General features: G+C 37.7%; 1 protein-coding gene across 2 annotated transcripts; it reads right to left on the reverse strand.

The window, feature by feature from the left end:
* Nucleotides 1-1,389: 1,389 nt before the first annotated feature.
* On the reverse strand, nucleotides 1,390-17,150 carry TIRAP (TIR domain containing adaptor protein). 2 transcript variants are annotated; one of them, XM_074216371.1, is made up of 5 exons: nucleotides 17,075-17,101; nucleotides 16,525-16,586; nucleotides 15,569-15,722; nucleotides 11,981-12,559; nucleotides 1,390-11,683 (listed from the first exon to the last, which is right to left on the reverse strand). In XM_074216371.1, the coding sequence occupies exons 3-5, from the start codon at nucleotides 15,708-15,710 to the stop codon at nucleotides 11,664-11,666; spliced, it is 741 nt and encodes a 246-aa protein (XP_074072472.1). In that variant the 5' UTR covers nucleotides 15,711-15,722; nucleotides 16,525-16,586; nucleotides 17,075-17,101; the 3' UTR covers nucleotides 1,390-11,663. The 2 variants fall into 2 exon arrangements, with proteins under 2 accessions (XP_074072472.1, XP_074072473.1); XM_074216372.1 differs by lacking the exon at nucleotides 15,569-15,722 and having other exon boundaries at nucleotides 17,075-17,150.
* Between the last annotated feature and the right edge of the window lie 5,239 nt (nucleotides 17,151-22,389).

Here is a 22,389-nt window from a genome sequence, read left to right on the forward strand (position 1 = left end):
ACAGTTACAAGAAAAAAACCTCAAAATGCAATACTAATAATGAACAGGCAGATTTCAGAAAAACCTGGATTTATATACACACTGAATCAAATGAGCAGAACCAGAAAAACATTGAACATAGTGTTCACTACATTGTGTGATAATTAGTTATGAATGACTTTGCTCCTTTCAGTAACATAATCTCCACATCAGAATAAAGAATTGATGAACTCAATGCAAAAAAAAAAAAAAAAAGGTGATGTGATGGCCCAGCACTCAAAGCACAAATGCAAAAGCATATATCATTATTTTTTTGGGGGGGGAGGGTGGAACTTAGTTATTGTGGGAATTTGTTTTGTTTGACAATACATATTTGTAATGGATTTTGTTTTTCCTTGACTTCTCAATGGGAGGAACAGGTGGGAGGGAGAAAATTCAGAACTAAAAATAAAACAAAATTGAATTTAGAAAGAAAAACACTTTAAAGCACAAAATAGGCGAGATGAGGACACATAGGAACTAAGAGATCAGATGAGAAAAATCAAGCTACATATAGATTTTAATATCTGGAAATATTAAATATTTTCCATGAATTTATTTGTTTTATTTCTGATGAAAAGAACAGATTATCATTATCTCTTTGATTTCTTTTTTAATGGTGGTTTTTTATTTGATCAACATAATTTTTTATTCAGGACTTAAATACTAAAAAGAACATTTACAGTCATACAACAGAATGCAAAAGATTCTCTATGAAATCCTGAATCTCCATTTCCGATACTTTAAAACCTACCCTGTTCGTACTTCCTTCTGAAATTCCTTCTTCTCTCTTCTGTTCACTTTGTGAAAATGTTTCCTTGGCCCTCTTTTTGGTGGGGAGAGATTACTATTGATGAATCTTCCCTCTGACCTCCCCCAATTAAAAATCCAGAAGAAAAAAGAGGGAAAAAATTCATCTATGACTAATGAAGAGGATCAAGCAAAACAAATCTATACAATGACTGTATATTATTATGTTATTTATATACCACAGTTTTTTCCAACCATTCCCCAGTTGTCTAGGAAACACCTTAGATTCAGTTCTTTTCTCTTCTCCACTTTTAGTACCCCTTTCAGAATCAGGAAATTGGTTTCAGTTTTGACTATTGCCTATTTCATTCATTTATTCAAGGACTATTCTTCATTTTAAATGAATTTAATTTTAGCCAAATTTAATTTAAAACTTGAATCATTTGTTTCCCTATTGAATTTGAAAAAATTCTACCCCAACACGCGTCCTTCTTTGCCCATTTCAGATAAATGAAGTTCAGGTAATATCCAATCTCCCTATTCCTTCTTCATTTCATCTTCTCATGCGTTTCAAAGATGAGAAATAGCAAGTTTTACTCCCTTCTTATTTTCCTCAGCATCTCATTTCTCATCCATATGCTTATTTTGAATTTCTTTGATTTCACTATACTCTCATCTGGTTACCTACTTTACTCCTTTTTCCTTTCTCAGCTTTCTTTTTTTGTGTTGTTTTCCTTATTAGATTGCAAGCTGCTTGAGAGCAAGGACTGTAATTCTTTCTCACAATCATATACCTAGCATTTATCACAGTTCCTGGAATATAGTATTTACTTGATAAATTTTTAATCAACTTACGTGTATTCCTTCTCTTTAACATAAATTTTATAGATATCTTTTCTCCTATTTTCTCCTAGATTTTCCTATACCTCCCCCTTCTCTCTCTCAGATTACCACTCCATATAACAAAGAATCTTTTTTTAAAGAAAATAAGGGGAAAAATCAATGAAATCAGTTAATTCTTTGAAAAATCTTAGAATATATACAATACTCCATTCTTGTGGACTGTATATCACTTGTATATTTGTACAGGAGTAGAAGGGGAAGTGCCTTCTCATATTTCTTCTTTGAGGCATAGCTTGTTCTTTGTATTTTGCAACATCCATTTTCCATTATTTGGTGGTGATTTTTCTTTTCATTTTGTCATGAAAGTACATATTGTTTTTCTGGCTCTATTTACTTCACTTTTTTACCAGTTCATTTAAGTCCACAATTCTCTGTATTCATCATATGTCATTTCTTATAGTTCATGCATACTGTAATATTCCATTATATTCACATACCTTAATTTGTTCAAACATTCTCCAATTAATAGGCATTGACTTTGTTTTCATTTCTTTATTTCCATAAAATTTTGATAAGAAAGCCCTCCATATTCACCAAAATATTGTTATCAGTGACCTTGAGGCCTATCAGAGGGATCTATTTGCATGATTCTATATTGCTTTCCAATACTAATTCACACCTCCACCAACAATGAATGTGTCTGTCCTTGCACCATTCCCCCCATCCCAACATAGACTTTTTTTTTTAGATTTTTGCAAGGCAAATGGGGTTAAGTGGCTTGCCCAAGGCCACACAGCTAGGTAATTATTAAGTGTGTAAGACCGGATTTGAACCCAGGTACTCCTGACTCCAAGGCCGGTGCTTTATCCACTACACCACCTAGCCACCCCAACATAGACTTTTTCTAAGTTTCATCACATTTGCCAAAGGGAGTGAGATGAAAACTCATGTTGTTTTGATTTACTTTTCTCTTATTAGTGATTTATAGTTCTTTCATATGTTTGTTAATAATTTGCAATTCTTTTGAGAATTTTTTGTACTTATACTTTATAATAATAATAGCACTTATATTAAGCTTTGAGGTTTGAAAGGTGCTTTATAAATATTGTCTTCCCTTAGTCTCACAACAATCTTGGGAAATATTATTATAGAAACAGAATCTAAGACAGATCAAATGAATTGTTTTAATTTACACAGTTAATTTATCAGAAACTGGTCTTCTTAACTACAGATTCGACAGTTTGTCCACTGTGACATCTGGCTGTCTTATTTGACTATTTCTGGGAATGGCTTTTGGTTTTATATGTTGTGTTCCTTTTTAATACTCCTTTCTCCTTCCCTTCAGACTCTCAGAAGAGAGCCAATCTACCACTCTCCAACTCCCACCTCACTAGAGGTCTCTGCATTTCTAGTATTTAATTTCCTCAAAACCCTTGAGGACAAGGTTCTGAAGGAATGCTTATTTCTTCTTCCCCATCATCAAGTAGCTCTTTCTAATTGCTTAAATAAATTTACCTTTCTTTTTTCCTCTGGATTTCTGTCTTTGTATTTCAAAATTGCTACTCAACTTTGGTCTTTTCCTCAGAAATGCTTGAAAAATTATCTATAGTTATCCTTTCCATATCACACTTTTCTCATCATGGTTTCCATACATCACAGGTCAGCATAAGAAATCAAATGAGAATTTCTGGAGAGTTTTGTGGAAGTCAAAGAAACTTGAAAACCAACATATGACACAACACCTATGACCAAATACTCAAACCCAAATCTCACAATAAGGTATTGTAAACATTCTATAAAAGGCAAAGAAAAAATTCAGACTTCTTCTCTGGTACAAAGAGAGGGCCAAAAATTTTTACATGAATTTTATGGGGTGCTGTTCTCCATATCCCTGGATATGACAGGGATGGCTATATTCAATTAATGATCTATTTTATTTGTTGTAGTATGATACTCAGCTTTGCATGGTAAGCTATTATTTACTGTAAGCATATCTCTTTTGCCTTTTGGATTTTGTATCTTAAGATTTTTTTTTCACTTATAGTAAAGGCTGCCAAGTTTCATGTGATTCCAACTGAAGTTTCTTGAGACTTTAACTGCTTCTTTCTGGATGATTATAATATTTTTAATTTGAGCAAGAACTCAATTCTGATTATGAACTTCCTGGGACTTGTCCTTTTGGAGCTCTTGCAGGAGATAATTGATGGATTCTTGTTGTCTGTAAATGATTTTCTGGCTCTATTAGATTGGGCAGTTTTCATTTATGATTTACATACTAGTTGGCATTGAGGTGATCACTGTACTCTGCTAAGGAGCTTTCAAGGGTCCCACCCTGATTTGGTTTTTTTTTGGTTAATTTTTTGCCTTTCAGGCTACATATGCCTTATTTCTGCTCCTGTCGGTACCTATTGACCATAGAACTCTGACTGCCTTTTTGTTTAGTTTTTGTTTAGTTCTGGGATGTAAGAATTATTTGCTGTAGTTACTTACTGAATTTCTTTATCTTTGCTCTGTCTGGTATGAACTTCAGGGATTTTCAGGGAACTATGTGGGAACAGGGCAGCCTGGCTTGTGTTCATCTTGGCAAGAAGAACTTAAAAACTTAGGTTGTTGGTTTTTTGTTTTTGTTTTATAAGAAATTATCCTCAAGGGTGGAGCCAAGATGTCAACATAAAGGTGACATGAAGGCAGCATTTCCTGGGAACTCCTTCCCCCCAAAACTCCAAAAACCAATAAATTATGACTCTAGCCAAAATTTAGAGGGGCAGAACCCACAGAAAGATTAAGTGATACATTTTCCCAGTCCAAGATAACTTAGAAGTTCTGCAGGAAAGGTGTTTTTCACCAGGACGGGGGGGGGGGGGGGGGGGGGGTTGGAAAAAAGCCAAAGCCACATCACAGCCCAGTCCAACCCAGCCCAGAGATCATGGGCAACAGCTTGAAGGGAGAGAACTTGAAGGGAGAGAACTCTGCTACACCAGAATGAGTGTGGAGTGAGGAGTACAAGCTGCAGAATCTGCAGCGAGAATCCAGAGAAAGCAGCCTACACCCCCAGAAATGGTAAGGGGTCAGGGAAGACTGCAGAAATTTCTCTGCTCCCCCTTGGGGTAGGACTCTGCTTCTGCTGTTAGCCTACACTCAGATCCAGGTGCAGTTTGGGCTTCCATACTAAATAACCAAGCAGGATCCCTCCTTATAGCTCCAGGGCAGAGGGAAGTAAGGTGGTCATCTACATATCAAAGCACAGGCAAAAGAGCATAAGACCTTGGAGGAATAAATGTCCCAGTGGGGTGTCCCCCCCAAGAAAATCCCAGTCTTGGAAGTGCTGTCTTGGGCTGAGGAAATGACTAAACAACAGAAAAAGAAGAATCTGACCATAGAGAACTACTTTAGTCCCATGGAAGATCAAAACACGTAATCAGATGATGACAAAATCGAAGCTTCCATATCCAAAACCTCCAAGAGAAATAGAAAATGGACTCATGGATAAGCTCAAAAAAGACTTTGAAAAGCAATTAAGGGAGATGGAGGGAAAACTGGGAGGAGAAATGAGAGTGATGCAGAAAAATCATGCAAACAAAATCAACAGCTTGGTGAAAGATATACAAAAAATACTGAAGAAAACAATATGTTAAAAACAAGTTTAGGCCTAATGGAAAAAGCAAAACAAAAGGCAAATGAAGAGAATGCCTTAAAGAACAGAATTGGACAGCTGGAAAAGGAGATAAAAAAGCTCTCTGAAGAAAATAACTCCTTCAAATGCAGAATGGAACTAAAGGAAGTTGATGATGTTGCAAGAAATCAGAAAGAAATAAAACTCTTCCAAAAAAGCCAAAAATTAGAAGAAAATGTGAAATATCTCATTGGAAAAACAACCAACCTCGAAAACCGATCCAGAAGAAATAATTTAAAAATTATTGGGTTATCTAAAAGCCACAATCAGGAGAAGCGTCTAGACTTCATTTTTCAAGAAATAATACAGCAAAATTGCCCTGAGATCCTAGAAGCAGAGGGTAAAATAGAAATCTAGAGGATTCACCAGTCACCTCCTGAAAGAGATCCCAAAAGAAAAACTTCCAGGAATATTGTAACCAAATTCCAAAACTCCCAAATCAAAGAGAAAATTCTAAAAACTTCCAAAAATAAACAATTTAACTACCTAGGCTCCATAGTCAGGATTACACAGGCTCTTGCAGCATCAACATTAAGGGCTTGTAGGGATTGTAATATGATATTCTGGAAGGCAAAAGATCTTGGTTTATAACTGAGAATCATCTACCCAGCAAAACTGAACATCTTCTTTCAGGGGAAAAGATGGAATTTCAATGAAACAGGGGACTTTCAAACTTTCCTATTGAAACAACCAGAGCTGAATAGAAAGTTTGATCTCCAAGTACAGGACTCTGGTGAACCATAGAGGCGGTGGAAGAGAAGGACTAACTATGAGGAACTTAATGATATTGAACTGTTTGTATTCCTGAATAGGAAGAAGATATTGATAACTCATATGAACTTTCTCATTTATAAGAGCTGTTAGAAGGAGCATATATAGACAGGACATAGGAAGGAGCGGAATATTATGATATAATATAGTAAAAAGATGGAGTCAACAGGTGATAAAGGAAATTACTGGGAGGAAGGAAAAGGAGATGAAGAAGAAGCTAAGAAATTTCACATAAGAGTCACGAAAAAGCTTTTCCAATGGAGTGGAAAGGGGGAAGGTAAGGGGGAATGAGTGAGCCTTCATTCTCATCAGAAATGGCTCAGAGAGGAAATAACATACACACACTTATAGGGTGAGGAAATCTATCTTACCCTAGAGAAAAATGAGAAGAAAGGGATGGGATAAGGGGGAATGGGGGAGGGAAGGGGGGAATAGGTGATAGAAGAAAGGGAAGATCGAGGGAGAGGGTACTCAGATACAACACACTTTTGGACAGGGCCAGGATAAAGAGAGAATGAGAGAGAGAGAGAGAGAATAGAATAAATGAGAGTGGGGAGGAATAGAATGGAGATGCAGCTAGTAATAGCAACTGTGGGAAAAATATTGAAGCAACTTCTCTGGTGGACTTATGATAAAGAAAGCAACTCACCTCAGAAACAGAGCGATTGGAATCTGAACACAGACTGAAGTACATTTTCTCTCTCTCTCTCTCTCTCTCTCTCTCTCATTCTCTTTCTGTTCTTGAGGTTTCTCATCTTCTTGCCGGGGGGGTTATGTTTACTCTTATAACACATTCAATTTCAATCAATGTATACCATGGAAACAATGTAAAGATTATCAGACAGCCTTCTGGAGGGGGGGAGGGGTAAAGGAAGGGTGGGTGGGGAAAAATTGTAAAATTCAAAACCTTACAAAAAATGATAGGTAGGTACTACTATTATACATAATTGGAAAACAAATAAAATGTTCAAAAAATTTTCCCCCCGCAAAAAAAGAAATTACCCTCCATAAAATACCGATATTTGGTTTGAATTTAGTGGAAATGAGATTGATCTTACTGTTATTAGCAGTAACCTCAACATTTCTACTTGTTCTAGTTCTAACCTCAACATTTTACAATTTGACTTCTGCTTATCTTTCTAGAGATATTTCATTTTACTTCTCATCAAATAATTTACATTCTAGGGGTAGCTAGGTGGTGCAGTGGATAGAGCACTGGTCCTGGAGTCAGGAGTACCTGAGTTCAAATCTGACCTCAGACACTTAAAAATTACCTAGCTGTGTGGCCTTAGGCAAACCACTTAACCCCATTGCCTTACAAAAACCTAAAAAAAAAAAAATTACATTCTAGCCAGAAAGCTATACTTGCATTTCAAATTCAGAGTTCCTTCTGCTTTTGAACCTTATTAGAAGAAGCTCCTCATGCCTGGAATAAGTTCCTACCTCACCTTGGTTATGTAGAATTCTGAGTCCTTCCGGGTTTAGTTTGAGCACCAACACCTGAGTGAAGCCTTCCCTGGTTCCCCTAGCTTGTTAGGTTTCTCTAGTTCCTTAGAGTATCTTGTATTTTCTTATGCATTAGTTTATCTCTTCCTCTCAGCTCGCATTGCAACCACCAACGTTCTGGTTTTTATTTCTTTTAACCCAGTCTATAATAAGAGCTGCCTAATTAGTTTTCCAGTCTATAGTTTCTCTGCTTTCTACTCTTTCATACACTTTCCCAAGCAATCTTTTTAATGTACTGATATGATCATGTTTCTCCACTAATAAAAAATTTTCAATGGTTTTTCATTGCCTTCTGAATAAAGCATAATAATTCTTCAAAATCTTTTTTCAAACTGATCTCAATCTACTTTTCTAGCCATATTTTGTAACTACTTATTTTTTTCTGCCAACAGAAGATGTGATGGCCCACACATTTATAATTCCTCATGCTAGGGAGCCTGAGGTTGGTGGATTGCCAGAGTTTGGGAATTTGGGGCTACAGTAAGGATAAAGTCAGTTAGTTGACTGTCCATGCTAAGTTTGGCACCAATATGGTGAGCTCCTTAGAGCAGGATGCCATTAGGTTGCCTAAGGAGAGACCTAGTTAGGAATAGGAACATGTCAGAGCTTTAGCAATAGGCTCAGACCTATGAATGGCTGGTAAATTTCCAGTCTGGGCAAAACAGAGAGCTCTAGTCTCACAACCATTACTTAACCAAAAAGAAAAAAATTCTGCTTTTTAGACAAACTGGACTAATCTTCATTCCTGTTCCCATCCTATCAGTTCCCAATCCTATCCTTCTCCTATCTGTATGCCTGGAATGGGGTCTGATCTCACTTCATTTCCATCCATCAGTCCCTTCTTTCCTTCAAGGTCTAATTCAAGTACCATGTCCACCCAGAATATTTCTTTGATGGCCCTCTCCAAACCAAGTCAAAGACATTTTTCTTCTCTCCAGTTTATCATAGCACTATGTCAGGACTCTTCCTTTGTACACATCCCCCTAGTATGAGTTATTTGTATGTATGCATTTCCTCTAATTAGATTGTAAATAGCTTGAAAGCAAGGTAGACTGTGCTTTTATCCCCAGAGTCTATGCTAGAACATGTCTAAGGTTCTTTTCAAATCAAGTCCTATCATCCTTTAAGTACTGAAGTCCCAAAGAGAAAGGAGGGCTAGATATATATGCTCAGGTAGTAGGCCCTTTTCAGAAGGAAAAAAAAAACCTTCTTTGATTTACATGATCTGATGCTGAGTGAGATGAGCAGAACCAGAAGAACATTATACACCACAACAGCAAGAAGGGGGCAATGATCAACCTTAATGGAACTTGCTCATTTAACCAGTGCACAATCAAGGACAATTTGGGGGTTATCTGTGATGGAGAATACCATCTGTATCCAGAGAAAGAAGTGGAGTTTGAACAAAGACCAAAGACTATTATCTCTAATTTTAAAAAAAGTTATCTTATGTAAATTTGCTATCTTTATTTTTTCCTTAAGCATATGAGTTCTCTCTCAACACACTCAATTTAGATCAATGTATAGCATGGAAGCAATGTAAAGGCCATCAGACTGCCTTCTGGGGGTGGGGAAGCAAGATTGGGGGAAAATTATAAAATTCAAAAATAAATTTAAAAACCCTTCTTTTCCATCAACTACAGATAAAATGACTTCAGAGCTGGACTCAACAATAAAGAATCTCTGAAACACAGGTAGGATCTTTATCACTTAGACAAGGTGCTTACCTTTCATCCTATTTTCTTTCATCCAGATCAATTCACACAAAACTTTTTCAATTTCATGTAATCAAAAAATCTATTTTCTCTTTTGGAATTGCCTCTTTTCCTTTAGGTGAGAACTCTTTTCATAGCCAAAGGTGTGAAAGATATCTGATCTGATTTTCTTCTAATTATGAAAAAAGATGCAATCTTTAATGTTCAGGTGGCATAACCATTAACCATTCTAAGTTAATTGTGCCAAACAGCGTGAGACAGTGGTCAAAATCCAATGTCTGCCAAACTGCTTTTCAATTTCCCAGCAGTTCTTAACAAAAAAGGATATCTTCCCCAAGTAATTTATGCTCACAGGCTTATCAAACACTGGGCTATTAAGTTCATTTGTTTCTAACTTCCCTTTTCCTTAATTCACTTTTTCTATTTTTTTAAACTAGTACCAAATGGTTTTGATAACGACTGTATTGTAATACTATTCAAAACATGTGAGAGCTGTTTCCTTTTTATTCCTTTTTTTCTTTATTTCCCTTGAAATTCTAGCCCTTTTCCAATTGAATTTTTTTAGCTCTACAAAGTATTTTAATTATTATAGCACTATATAATAATTTAGGTAATGGCATAATTTTTATTATATTGGTGTGACTCAATCCAAGAACAATGAATATCTCACCAACTATTTTATTCATTATTTTTTTAAAGAGTACTTCCTTTTTGTACCTATAAAAATCCTGAGAGTAATTCAAATAAATTGTTAAACTCTGAAAATTTTCATGGGGTCCTGACCTATGATTTTATCAGGATTGGAAACTTCTGATGTAGAAATTTCCTTCTCTTATATGGATCAACAATTGTCTACAAATTTATTCCACTCAAATTCCTTTGGTATAAAAAGTAATCTGGAACAATGGTAAGGGACAGAAGGAGGAAGAGGGCAAGGAATCAAGGCAAAAATGGGAAGGGTCTGGGGTGATAGGAGCAGTAGGAAGTAGATTAAATTCTGTGAAAAATGATCATTCTTTCAACTTCACTGTGAGACTGCATACCCTTAAAGTCAAATTCCTTTCTTTCCAAGTCAAAGGCTCACAATCTTTTCAAATATAAGGAACTTAAAAAAAAAATGTTAAAAAACTTTCCAGGACCTTTTTAATTAGAGTTGAAGATTTAAAAAAAAAAAAGACAATGCCCATTGTCAAAGACAACTCTGCATCACTATAAGATTTGTTGGTACTCCATCAAAGTTGCCTAGGCATCTTGAGGATGAATGATCAAATTGGTTGAAATTCTAGTTTATTAAATATAGGCCCTAGAAATTTCTTTCTTTATCCCACTTTTTCATTTTTCTCCTTACTCACAATCTTGTCCTTTCCCTTTTCCTCCTACTCAAAATGATTTTTAATATCTTTTTATAATGTCCATATAATTTCTTCATATTGGATTGTAAGGTCCTTAACAACTGGAATTGTCTTTTGTTTTTCTTTGTATCCCCCACTGCTTAGTACAGTGCCTAACAAGATGTTCTTTTTTGTTTGTTTGCTTTTGTTTTTGTTTTTGCAAGGCAATGGGGTTAAGTGGCTTGCCCAGGGCCACACAGCTAGGTAATTATTAAGTGTCTGAGGCTGGATTTGAACTCAGGTACTCCTGACTCCAGGACTGGTGCTCTATCCATTGCGCCACCTAGCCACCCCTTGATATTCTTAATAAATACTTATTACCACCTGACTATAATTCCAAAGTCCTGTTATATGTCCCATTAAAAAATATTGTATGAAGTCTCTTTTATTTAAAGACCTTTATGAAGATAAGTTTGAGAAAGTGGGGGAAATAGGAGAATGCCCCATGGGGAGAAGTTGGCACCAGTTACATTTCCATTTCCTCCAATTGAGTCAGAATTCCTTAGCCTACACAGAGGTTTTTAGTATGTTCTATAGTCCTGCTCAATGGAGCAGATCAGTGGCTCTCTCCTTGGGAGACACAGAGTTACCTAAATGTACCCATGCATGAGGGGGAGAAACACATAGGTACGTGATAGACTTCTTGCAAAATTATGGAAGCAAGGCTCCCTTTTGGACAGAAATCAAAATAAAACATTCATTCTGCCTAAGAAATACCCTAAGGAAGGGGACATTAGCAGCAACCTGAATTTCTCACATCCTGAATTTTCCCCATGACCAGACTGAGTTCTTGAGAAGGTAAACCCCAAATATTGGAGAAGTCATCTATGGCTCTATCAGAAGCAGAATAAGAATGTTGATGAGGCCATGAATCCTTATAGCACCTGTCTGGTTATCCACCAGAGCTTTCTGGAGACCCTCAGTGTCCCCTCTAGCTCCAAGTCCAGTCTTGCTCCAGCATCCTGGGCTCCATGGTGATGAGATGGGGCATATATCTCAGCTAATTTTTTGCAGATCTGGAAAAGACCGAGTACAGTCATGGGACTCAGTTTCTTTGCAAAAGTAGGTCACTGCCGCTTTCTTTCTCTATTCCCAAATCTGTTCTCAAACCCATAGCACTATCATATTCTTCCCCTTCCCTTCTGTACTTTCTCTCCCTTCCAGACCACTGTCCTTCACCCTTGGGTCTCCCCAGTCCCTCCCTGACCCTTCCCAAAGAGGTTTTTACCCTTATCTAAAGAAACCAAAAGTAATTTTTCAGATGGATCAAAGGTCTTTTGCATCCCACATTCCCCACTACCACTGCTGCTTACAATGCCAGACTGTGTTCTTGACCTTTCCAAATCCATTGTCAAGGCCATTGCCATCCACGTAGAACATGAATCGGAGTTCAGGGGGATAATCACTTCGGGCCAGACCAGCCAGCAGGGGTATGGTATGGCCCTCAGACCCAGGGGCCTCACTTAGTGCTTGTAACATTTGGTACTTGCACCAGGGATCCTGAAGGAAATGGGGGGTGATAAACAGTACACAACAGTGGCTGTTGCCCATTGCCTGGCACAGTTCTGAAACGATGGCACCTCCTGGGGCTGCGTCCCGAAGCTGCAAGAAGCATCTAAGTCCATCAGGCTCACCCTCCAGATAGGAAACCAATTCCTGGACAGGTATCAGGTCATGCTCACTGTGGCACACAAACACATCATAAGTTTTGCTCCAACGGGAACTGCTGCTCCTGCTCTCTGGGTCTGCAGAGTTTGAGATGGGAACTCTAGAGGATTCCTGAGTCTCAAGTAGAGAACTGCTTTGGGAGGGGAGCATTGGAACATCCCTAGTGTTGGTTTCTGGATGCACATGGCGTTTCTTGGGCTTATGCAGGAACTGTCGGAACCAACCTGGGGGAGTGAGAAAGAAGAACAACAGGGAATGGGGTTAATCTTTTTTTAGGTTGGTTTTTTTTTTTGCACGGCAAATGGGGTTGAGTGGCTTGCCCAAGGCCACACAACTAGGTAATTATTAAGTGTCTGAGGCTGGATTTGAACTCAGGTCCTCCTGACTCCAGGACTGGTGCTTTATCCACTGTGCCACCTAGCTGACCCTACCCTGCACCACTTAGCTGCCCCTGAATGGGGTTAATCTTGATAGGGAGAGCGGGAGAATTTGTATTGAAAAGACAGAACAAAGGGAAGGACAGAGCTGGCACTGGTATGGTCCCATATCATAGACTTAAGTCATGCCTGGATAAGGAAGAAACAGAAATCAACAAGGCAGCAGTAAAGCTCTGGAGATTTAGATAGACATAGTCCACTAGGATTTTTTTTTTCAAGAAAATCAGCATGGCTCTTTCTAGGATCAGAAGAATTTAGAACTATTGTTATCTGGTACTTCCCTGAGCTTGAGCCTCTCTTCTTAATGGAGAATGATGATAGCTTCAGCAAGTATTAAAATGGAAGCAGATAGGAAAACTAGAATATAGTATGACAGACAGAAACAAGGGATAGACAGCATCTCACACCCTATACCAAGATAAGTTCTAAAAGGGTGCAGAGGGACAGCTAGGTGGAATAGTGGATAGAGCACCAGCCCTGGAGTCAGGAGGACCTGAGTTCAAATTCAGTTTCAGACACTTAATAATTGCCTAGCTGCATGATCTTGGGCAAATTACTTAACCCCATTGCCTTGTAAAAAATAAAAAATAAAAAACAAAAGGGTGCAGGATTTAAACATAAAAGGTAATATTTTAAGCTTATTAGGAGAACAAGGAATAGTTTACCTGTCGGATCTATGGAAAGGAGAACAGTTTATGACCAAAGAAGAGATAGAAAACATTATAAAAAACAAACTAGATTAACCTTGATTACATTAAATTAAAGAGTTTTTACACAAACACAACCTCTAAAACCAAGATTAAAATAAATATAATAAGTTGGGAAACAATTTTTACAACTAGTGTTTCTGACAAAGGACTCATTTCTAAAATCTATAGAGTACCAAGTCAAATTTATAAAACAAGTCAGTCCCCAATTGATAAATGGTCAAAGTTTATGGAAAGGCAATTCACAAAGAAATTAAAGCTATCTATAGTCATATGAAAAATTTCTCTAAATCATTATTTATTAGAGAAAAACATTCTCTGAGGTACCACCTCAAACCTCTCAGATTGGCCAATATGACTTGAAAGGAAAATGATCAATGTTGGGGGGGATGTAGGAAAACTGGAACACTAATGAATTGTTGGTGGAGTTATGAACTTATCCAGCTTTTCTAGAGAGCAATTTGGAATTATGCCCAAAATGCAATTTAAAATGTACATACCCTTTGATCCACCAATACCACTACTAGGTCTGTATCCTGGAGAGATACAGAAAAAGGGTAAAAAAAACCCACATGTACAAAAATATAACAGCTCTTTTTATAAGTTAAAGAATTGGGGGAAAGACTGAATAAATTGTGGTATACGCATGTGATGGAACATTATTGTTCTATAACAAATTGTGGGGGGACAGGATTTCAGAAAAACCTGTAAAGACTTGCATGAACTGATGCTAAGTGAAATGAACAGAACTGTTATACAGTTTAACTACAACATGGGGTGATTATCAACCAAAATGGACTTGTTCATGTCAGCAGTACAATAATCAAAGACAATTTTAAAAGACTTGTGATGGAAATACCATCCATATCCAGAGAAAGAATAGTGGAGTTTAAATGAAGGGCAAAGCTTCTATATCTTCAATTTTTAAAAGTTATATTATTGCTTTCTGTCATGGGGAGAGGGGAGGGAGAAAAATGTAAAACTCAAAACTTTGCAAAAAAAAGATTGGTTAAAAACCTACTGCTAAATGTAGTTGAAAAACAAATAAATTTTATTTTAAATGGAAGTAGGTCTTTTGTGCACTAGCCAGGCAACTAAGGGACCTTTAAATCAAGAAGGCCTTATAGAATCAGGAAAAATCTTAAAGAAATTGGTCAGGCAATTTGAGAAAACTTTTGCCCCCAAGAGGTGTAAAAACTTTATTACAGAATGTAAACTTGTCTTGTAAGACTAGAGGTCATCTCAATTTTAGGGTATCTGCTATGGAGAATACCATCTGTATCCAGAGAAAGAACTGTGGAGTTTAAATAAAAACCAAAGACTATTACGTTCAATTTAAAAAAATAGTTGTGGGGCGGCTAGGTGGCACAGTGAACGGAGCACTGGCCTTGGAGTCAGGACTACCTGAGTTCAAATCTGACCTCAGACACTTAATAATTGCCTAGCTGTGTGGCCTTGGGCAAGCCACTTAACCCCATTGCCTTGCAAAAACCTAAAAAAAAAAAAGTTGTCTTATATGCTACATAATTTTGCTATCTCTACTATTTTACTCTTTCCTCAAGGATATGATTTTTCTCCCACACATTCAATTTTGATCAATGTATATAGCATGGAAACAATGTAAAGATTATCACACTACCTTCTGTAGGGGGGGAGGGAAAGGGGAGGGAAATATGTAAAATTTAAAACCTTGCCAAAATATGATAGGTAGGAACTACTATTGTATATAATTGGAAAAAACAAAATATTTATATAATAAAAAATAATTTTAAAATGAAAATTAAAAAAAAAGACGAGGTCATCTAATCCAAAACCCTTATTTTACAATTGGGGAAATAGGGCCCAAAAGGTCACACACAGCAAAGTAGTTGCAAAGTCAAAAATTGAATGCAGATCTGATACCTAGCCTGGAGTTTTAGGACAATTTGGATCTTTGGCTGCTCCCTTACTGGTTTTGCTAGAATTTCTGCCCTAGGACCTTTTCCCCTTCTTCTCTCTCTCCAAAAAAGAACTATATCTAGATAATAAGGACTCTACCCATTTACCTTGATACTGGAGCTGAATCCTAAAGGAATTTAGTTCTACTCACCAGCCATCCTGTCCAGGCCTCCAGATTCAAGAACAAGAAAATGAAGGTGAAGTTGAGGCCACTTGACTTGGACTTGAAACTGATCTGAGGGAGGCAGAGCACTGATGGGGCAAGAGAAGCCTCTGTCCAGGTCAGGTGTCATGGAATAGCCATCCTGTGAGGATCAGTCACAGATACCATCATGCCCAATTAGGACAGTCTTTGGTCTCAGAAGGTGAATGGGCTCCTAAAGGTCTCTTTCAGTTTTATTGGCCCATATGGGTTCTGTCTCTTGATTTTCCCACAGGACTGCTCCACCATTACTAGAATTCATTTTTCATTAAACCTTGATCAATGTAGCAAAGTCTGTGAGTTTTCAAGATCCAAGAGCTAACAAACTCAGTGTGCCCTAGCTGGTCATGATGGCCACTTGTCCTGGAACCACTTTAGTAGGGAAACCTGGATTATCTATGCCCATTAAGCATGGATTCTGGAACAAGACAAGGAGATATCTTGTGCAAATGGGTAGGTGAATCAGCAGACATTTTTAAAGAGACCATTTTGTGTAGGCACTGGTTATACAAAGATAAAAAAAAAAAAAACAACCCTGGTCTTCAAAAAGCTTGCATTCTATGAGGTGAGACAATATGTACATATCTATGAATGTACAAAATAAATATTAGGTAATTTTCAGGAAGAGGCACTAATAGTTAAGGGAATGATCAGGAAAGGTCTCATGCAGAAGGAATGAGTGGATCTGAATAAGTGATTTTTAAGGAGGTCCAGGGAAAGTTCATCTATAGATACATGTATATACTAATGAGATTCAGTTCAACAAAAACTTATTAAATGTCAACTTAGTTGTAAAGCAGTTTCCACCAATAGAATGTAACAAGACCAAGCTAAGTAAATACAAATATATACAATATGTTCCAAAGGCATTTCACAGAGGCAGAAAATAGATAAGGGTGTTTTACCTTCAGTCAAGAAGCTTTTCCCATGTAGACAGACACAAGCGGAGGTTGACATGTAGAGAGCCCTAGAGGGAGACAATGAGACAGGAACACAGTGACCCGTTCAGAAAGAGCAACACGGCTGCGGGAGAGACTCGGTTGCCTGAGGCTTTGTTACAATGGGAAGAATAACATCTTTCTCAAGAAGGAACTCGGATTGCACTTTTTTTAAGGTGCAAGAGAGAAGGGTTGAAAGAAGAGGGGAAGAGGAAGAAGGTGGAATGGGGAAAGTGCGACAGGCCACCAAAGCAAAGGGGCCGGAGGGGGCAGAAAGAGTTCTTTTTGGGCAAAAGCGCAGTTGGGCACAGGCTTCGCTGCACGCCTCCCAGGGAACGCCTTCACTATTCAGCTCTGGCCTACCTTGGGCGGGGTGGGGGGCACGGCTTTCTTGCCAAATGTCCTCCTCCCTCCCCATCTTATTAGTCTGAAGGCTCCCCCAAATCCTTCCTTAAGAGATATACTGGTGTGTGCCCCACCCACCCACCACTTCTCTTCCCTCAACCCAAGGACTCACCGGGGAGGGCAAAAGGCAGAAGGGCACCCACTTAGACTCCCTCAGGGCTGTGGTACTCTCTTGGCCCCGCCTTTCACTCAGAAAGGAAGTGAATGGTCAAAGGAGGGTGGTTTCAGGCAGAAATAGTTCCAGACGGAAGTAAAGGAGCCCTTAGACTTCTGGGTTCTTACTTCCCTGCAAGGCTTAAACCCTCAACCTCTTTTTTTTTTAAATTTATAACTGAAATTCAGAATTTCCTTCAATTATTTATTTGTTTTTCTTCCCAAATTTTTAAAAATATTTTAATTTAAAATTATGAATTCCATATTCTGTTCTTCCCTCCTCCTTCCCTGAGATGGTAAGCAATCAGTTTCAGGTCATATATGTGCAATTATGTAAAACATTTCCACATTAATCATTTTGTTCAAGAACACCTGAATAAAAGAAAGCAATGAAAGAAAGAAATGTTTAGTTTCTATTCAATCAATATCAATTTCTTCTCCGGATACTTCATTATCTAATTTACTATATCTTATTTTCTTTTTTCTTTTTTCTTTTTTTTTTTTTGCTTTTTGGCAAGGCAATGGGGTTAAGTGGCTTGCCCAAGGTCACACAGCTGGGTCATTATTAAGTGTCTGGGGCTGTATTTGAACCCAAGTCCTCTTGACTCCAGGATCCATGCTCTATCTGCTGTACCATCTAGCTGCCACTATATCTTATTATATATCCTATGTGTGTGTGTGTGAGTGCATGCGTGCGCGCGCACACACACACGCCAACCTGTACTTCCACTATGTAGGAAAGTGATACTACCAATGAATACAATTAAGACTGTTCTCAGCTACAAATTAGGATTCTGAACAGGAATTCTGGATAAACTGAAGATGAAGCAACATTATTCAGGAATTCAATACATGATTTTCAGGTTAACTGCAAATCTAAACTCCCTCTTGTTTGGGAACTAAGAACTGTTTTTACTTTTTAAAAAGCAGATGTTGCACTTATGAACATCCATACATATGGATTCAGGATGACACAGGCTATTTTCCTTTTGAAATCTTAGATTTTTTTTTATAATGTTCAATAGCACTGGGAGGAGGTTAACAAACAACATCTTATAGGCAAAGGCAATTTACAGATGAGGAGATCACAGCAATCCATAGTCATATGAAAAATTGCTCTAAATCATTTCTTATTAGAGAAATGCAAATTAAAGCTTCTCTGAGGTACCACCTCACACCTCTCAGACTGGCCAATATGACCAGAAAAGATAATGATCATTGTTGGAAAGGATGTGGGAAATCTGGGAGAGTAAAACATTGTTGGTGGAGCTGTGAACTCATCCAACCTATCTGGAGGGCAATTTGGAATTATACTCAAAGGGCAACAAAAATGAGCATACCCTTTGATCCAGCAATACCACTATTGGGTCTATAACCTGAAAAGATGATGAAAAAGGGTAAAAACATCACTTGTACAAAAATATTCATAGCAGTCTTCTTTATGGTGGCAAAGAATTGGAAATCAAGTAAATGTCCTTCAATTGGGGAATGGTTTAGCAAACTGTGGTATGTGTATGTCACAGAACACTATTGTTCTATTAGAAACCAGGAGGGATGGGGATTCAGGGAAGCCTGGAGGGATTTACATGAACTGATGCTAAGTGAGATGAGCAGAACCAGAAAAACATTGTACAGCAACATGGGGGCTACGATCAACCTTGATGGACTTACTCATTCCATCAGTGCAACAACTGGGAGCAATTTGGGGCTGTTTGCAATGGAGACAACCATCTGTATCCAGATAAAGAACTGTGGAGTTTGAACAAAGTCCAAGAACTATTTCCTTTAATTTAGGAAAAAAAACTGATATTGTCTGATATTGTTATCTCTTATACTTTACTTTCCTTCCTCAAGGATATGATTTCACTCATCACACTCAATTTGGATCAATGTACAAGATGGAAACAATATAAACACTGACAAATTGCCTTCTGTGGGGGTGGGGGAGGGAAGTAAGATTAGGGGAAAAATTGTAAAACTCAAAATAAATAAAATCTTTAATAAAAAATTAAAAAAGCAAACATCTTAGATCTCTAAACCAAATATTGTTTTTTTGAGGCAATGGGGAATAAGGTTACACAACTAGTTAGTATCAAGTGACTGGGGTCAAATTTGAACTCAAGTACTCGGGACTCCAAGGGCTGGTGCTCTATCCAGGGTGACACCTAGCTGCCCCAACAAATATTATTTTATTTCTATTAAACTGAATATACAATTATTTTGTTTTCTATGCCACCAACCATTGCTTGTAACCACAATTTAATTTCACATTAACAAAAGAAAGCATATTTATGGTAAAAAGACAAAATTCTGATTGTGAAACTAGAATTACAGCAACAACTAGAATAATTCATACAAGGTTAAAAAATTTTAATCCTTTTGGATTGTTTTAGATTATTGTATTGCTGAGAATAGCTAACAATATTGCTATGACTATGTACAATGTTCTACTTGTTCTGTTCACTTCATTATGCATCAGGTCATGTAAGTCTTTATTTTTCTGAAATCATTCTGCTTGTCATTTCTTGTAGCACAGTAATATTCCATCCCTATCATACATATCTTGTTTAGCCATTCCCCAATTAATTTTCAGTTCTTAGCCATCATAAAAAGAATCGCTATATTTTAGTACAAAAAGATTCTTTTCCCTTTTTTTCACAACTTTTAAAAAGACCTAGCAGTGGTATTGCTGGATCAAAGATATGCACAGTATTATAGTCCTTTGGGCAAATTGCTCTCCAGAATGGTCCTCAATCCCTCAATTTCATGGACTGGGGGAATGGAGAAAAGCAGTCAGCAGTCTGATATCTCAAGCTCATCTGCCCAGCTCTTCCATCTTTCTCTCCTCTGCCTATATTTCAGTAGATCCAAGCAGATGAAAGCCCTCATTCTCTCCTACTAAATTTTCATCATTACCTCTCCCCATGTTTTCTTCTATCCATGTTGCTCCCTTAATTACAAATTCCCCCCAAATCCTTGGCTTTTTCCTTAATCACTTCTAACATCTTTTAGCACTAATTAAACTTGCTGTTTCTTGAAGATACCATCCCCTCTTAAGGAGGCTGAATCTTCTCCTGTCCAACTTTCAGGATATCAGTGGGCAAGGCATACCTCCACCTGATGCGGAGGAACTATGGGCACAGAGAAATATTATATATAGGAAACACATTTTTGTAATCTTTTCTATACTGTTAAAATGTTTAAATATTGAAATCATATCTATCTATCCAAGTGTTCCTTTCTTGACCTTTTTTATGCCCTAAAAGGAAATTATATTAGTTTCACCCATTCACCTGTGGGCCAAGTTACATTATACAAATATAGTAATTGTCACTCTAAACCATTTAGAAGTCCCTCTTATAGTAACTTTTTCAACACCAGATGTTGACCACTCCTAAAAAGCCACCCCTTTCACCATCCCTGGAGAGTCATTTAAGGGAAGTCTGATACGTGGTTTACTCTCCTACCTTTCCTACAACACAATCTAATCAGAGTTGCCCTGCCTGGTTTAGACTACTATGCTTAACCTTTCATGTACTTTTTTTTAGAGAATTCTTGATTAATCTATCATTTTCTGTTTTGTGTTTGTGGTAGCTTTCTAATAAGTCTAATTTTTTTTCTTTTACATCTACACTCCAGTGTTGGATGGTCATGAGTTCTTCACTTATCTAAACCAAAATGGCAACATTTTGACAAGCATTTGGATGACAAATTTGGGGATAATTGCTAAACCATTTTATGATTCAACACAGAACCCTGATAATCTTCCCTTGAATTTGGGTCCTGATTAGTCAACAGTTTTTCAGACTTTGAAGCTTAAACTGACCTCATCCCCAGCATTAGCTCTGCCTAACTTAGAGAAGTCATTCACTTTGTCCATGGATGAGAAGAAAGGTCAACTCTGAGAATTTTAACTCTAACTTACCCCATCTTAGACCAGTTGTTTACTTTTCAAAAGAACTTCATAAAGTGGCTTTGGGGTTACTAGTCTCCAGGCAATAGCAGCAACAGCTGCCCTAATAGAAGAAGCATCAAAGCTTCTCCTGGAAGCCAAAGACCATCCTTAGCTTTCTGCTGGTGGGTAGACTGACTAAAAACTCAAGCCTTCCTCTTAGATACCCCTGACTTGACTCAGTCTGCCATGCCCTCAACCCAACAAAGCTGTTCCCAAACAATATATTATCTGGTAGTTTAGTCTATAACTGTGAGAAGACCTTGGATTCAATTCAGTCTATTCTAGTCAACCTGATCTAAAGGATTTTCCCCTCACAAAACCAGATGAGGAATGGTACACAGATGGGTCTAGTTTTTTCTTAGAGGTGTTAGAAAACAGGATGGATATGCAATTGTCAACCTCCATATAATTATAGCAGCTAAAACCTGGGTTCTCTGCCCAGAAGACTGAGTTCCTAATGCTTACCAGAGCTCTAGAATAAGGAAAAGACAAAAAAAAAACCCATTTTTATTGACTCAAAATATGGCTTTCAAATAGCACATGGGACTATTTGGAAAGAAAGAATACCTTAGCTAAGAACTCCTCTATTAAACATGTTCAGGGAATTCTAAATTTCCTGTTTACTCCAAGATGTTTAAAAACTGCAAGAGATGTCAGTCATACTTTGTAGAGGCCACCAGAGAGGTGATTCAGATATAGTTGTAGGGAATAGACTGGTTGATGCAGCAGTCAAGCGAGCAGCCTGCTAGCCCATCACACTGATCCCTTTAATTCCTCGGTTTCCTGCTCTCAGGAACAAGCTTTAGTCAAAGAAAGGAGATATACATTCACTCCCTCTGGATGGTTTCTCAGGACAACTTTTCATTCCAGAGGAAAGTCATGGAAACTTCTCTTTGGGTTGCACCAGGTCACCAGGAAGAGATGCCCTGTATTTTTAGTAAAAGCCATCTTTACAAGCCAGGACCTAGGGGAAACTATTTGGCAGATTTACTGACCCTGTTCTATTTGTACTCAAGTAATCCTCAGGGAGGAATTAGGCCTTCATTCTTAAAACCTGTGCAAAGGAGAGGTACTTATCCTGAGAAAGATTAGCAAACAGACTTCCCACACATACACACACACACCCTGCCCTGCTTTCAAGCTACTACTCTTTATATTGTGGAGGTCTGGCCTTGTAGGACTGAGAAAGCCCAGGAATTTTCAAAAGTTCTTTTAAAAGAGAAGACCTTCAACATTCTTTTGTTTTTTTCTGAGGCAATGGTGTAAAAGTGACTTGCCCAAGGTCACTAAGTTAAGTAAGTATTAAGTATTTGAGGCTC

This window comes from Macrotis lagotis, chromosome 1 (genome assembly GCF_037893015.1).
Source record: "Macrotis lagotis isolate mMagLag1 chromosome 1, bilby.v1.9.chrom.fasta, whole genome shotgun sequence".
NCBI lineage: Eukaryota > Metazoa > Chordata > Mammalia > Peramelemorphia > Peramelidae > Macrotis > Macrotis lagotis.

Bases quoted from the DNA above. Each gene is read 5' to 3' on its own strand.
- TIRAP (XM_074216371.1), bottom strand. From the start codon at position 15,710: ATGACACCTGACCTGGACAGAGGCTTCTCTTGCCCCATCAGTGCTCTG. The intron at 12,560-15,568 runs GTGAGTAGAACT...TCACTCCCCCAG, and splicing joins AGGCCTGGACAGGATGGCTG to GTTGGTTCCGACAGTTCCTG. The intron at 11,684-11,980 runs GTAAGCAGCAGT...GGTCTTTTCCAG, and splicing joins CAAGAACACAGTCTGGCATT to ATCTGCAAAAAATTAGCTGA.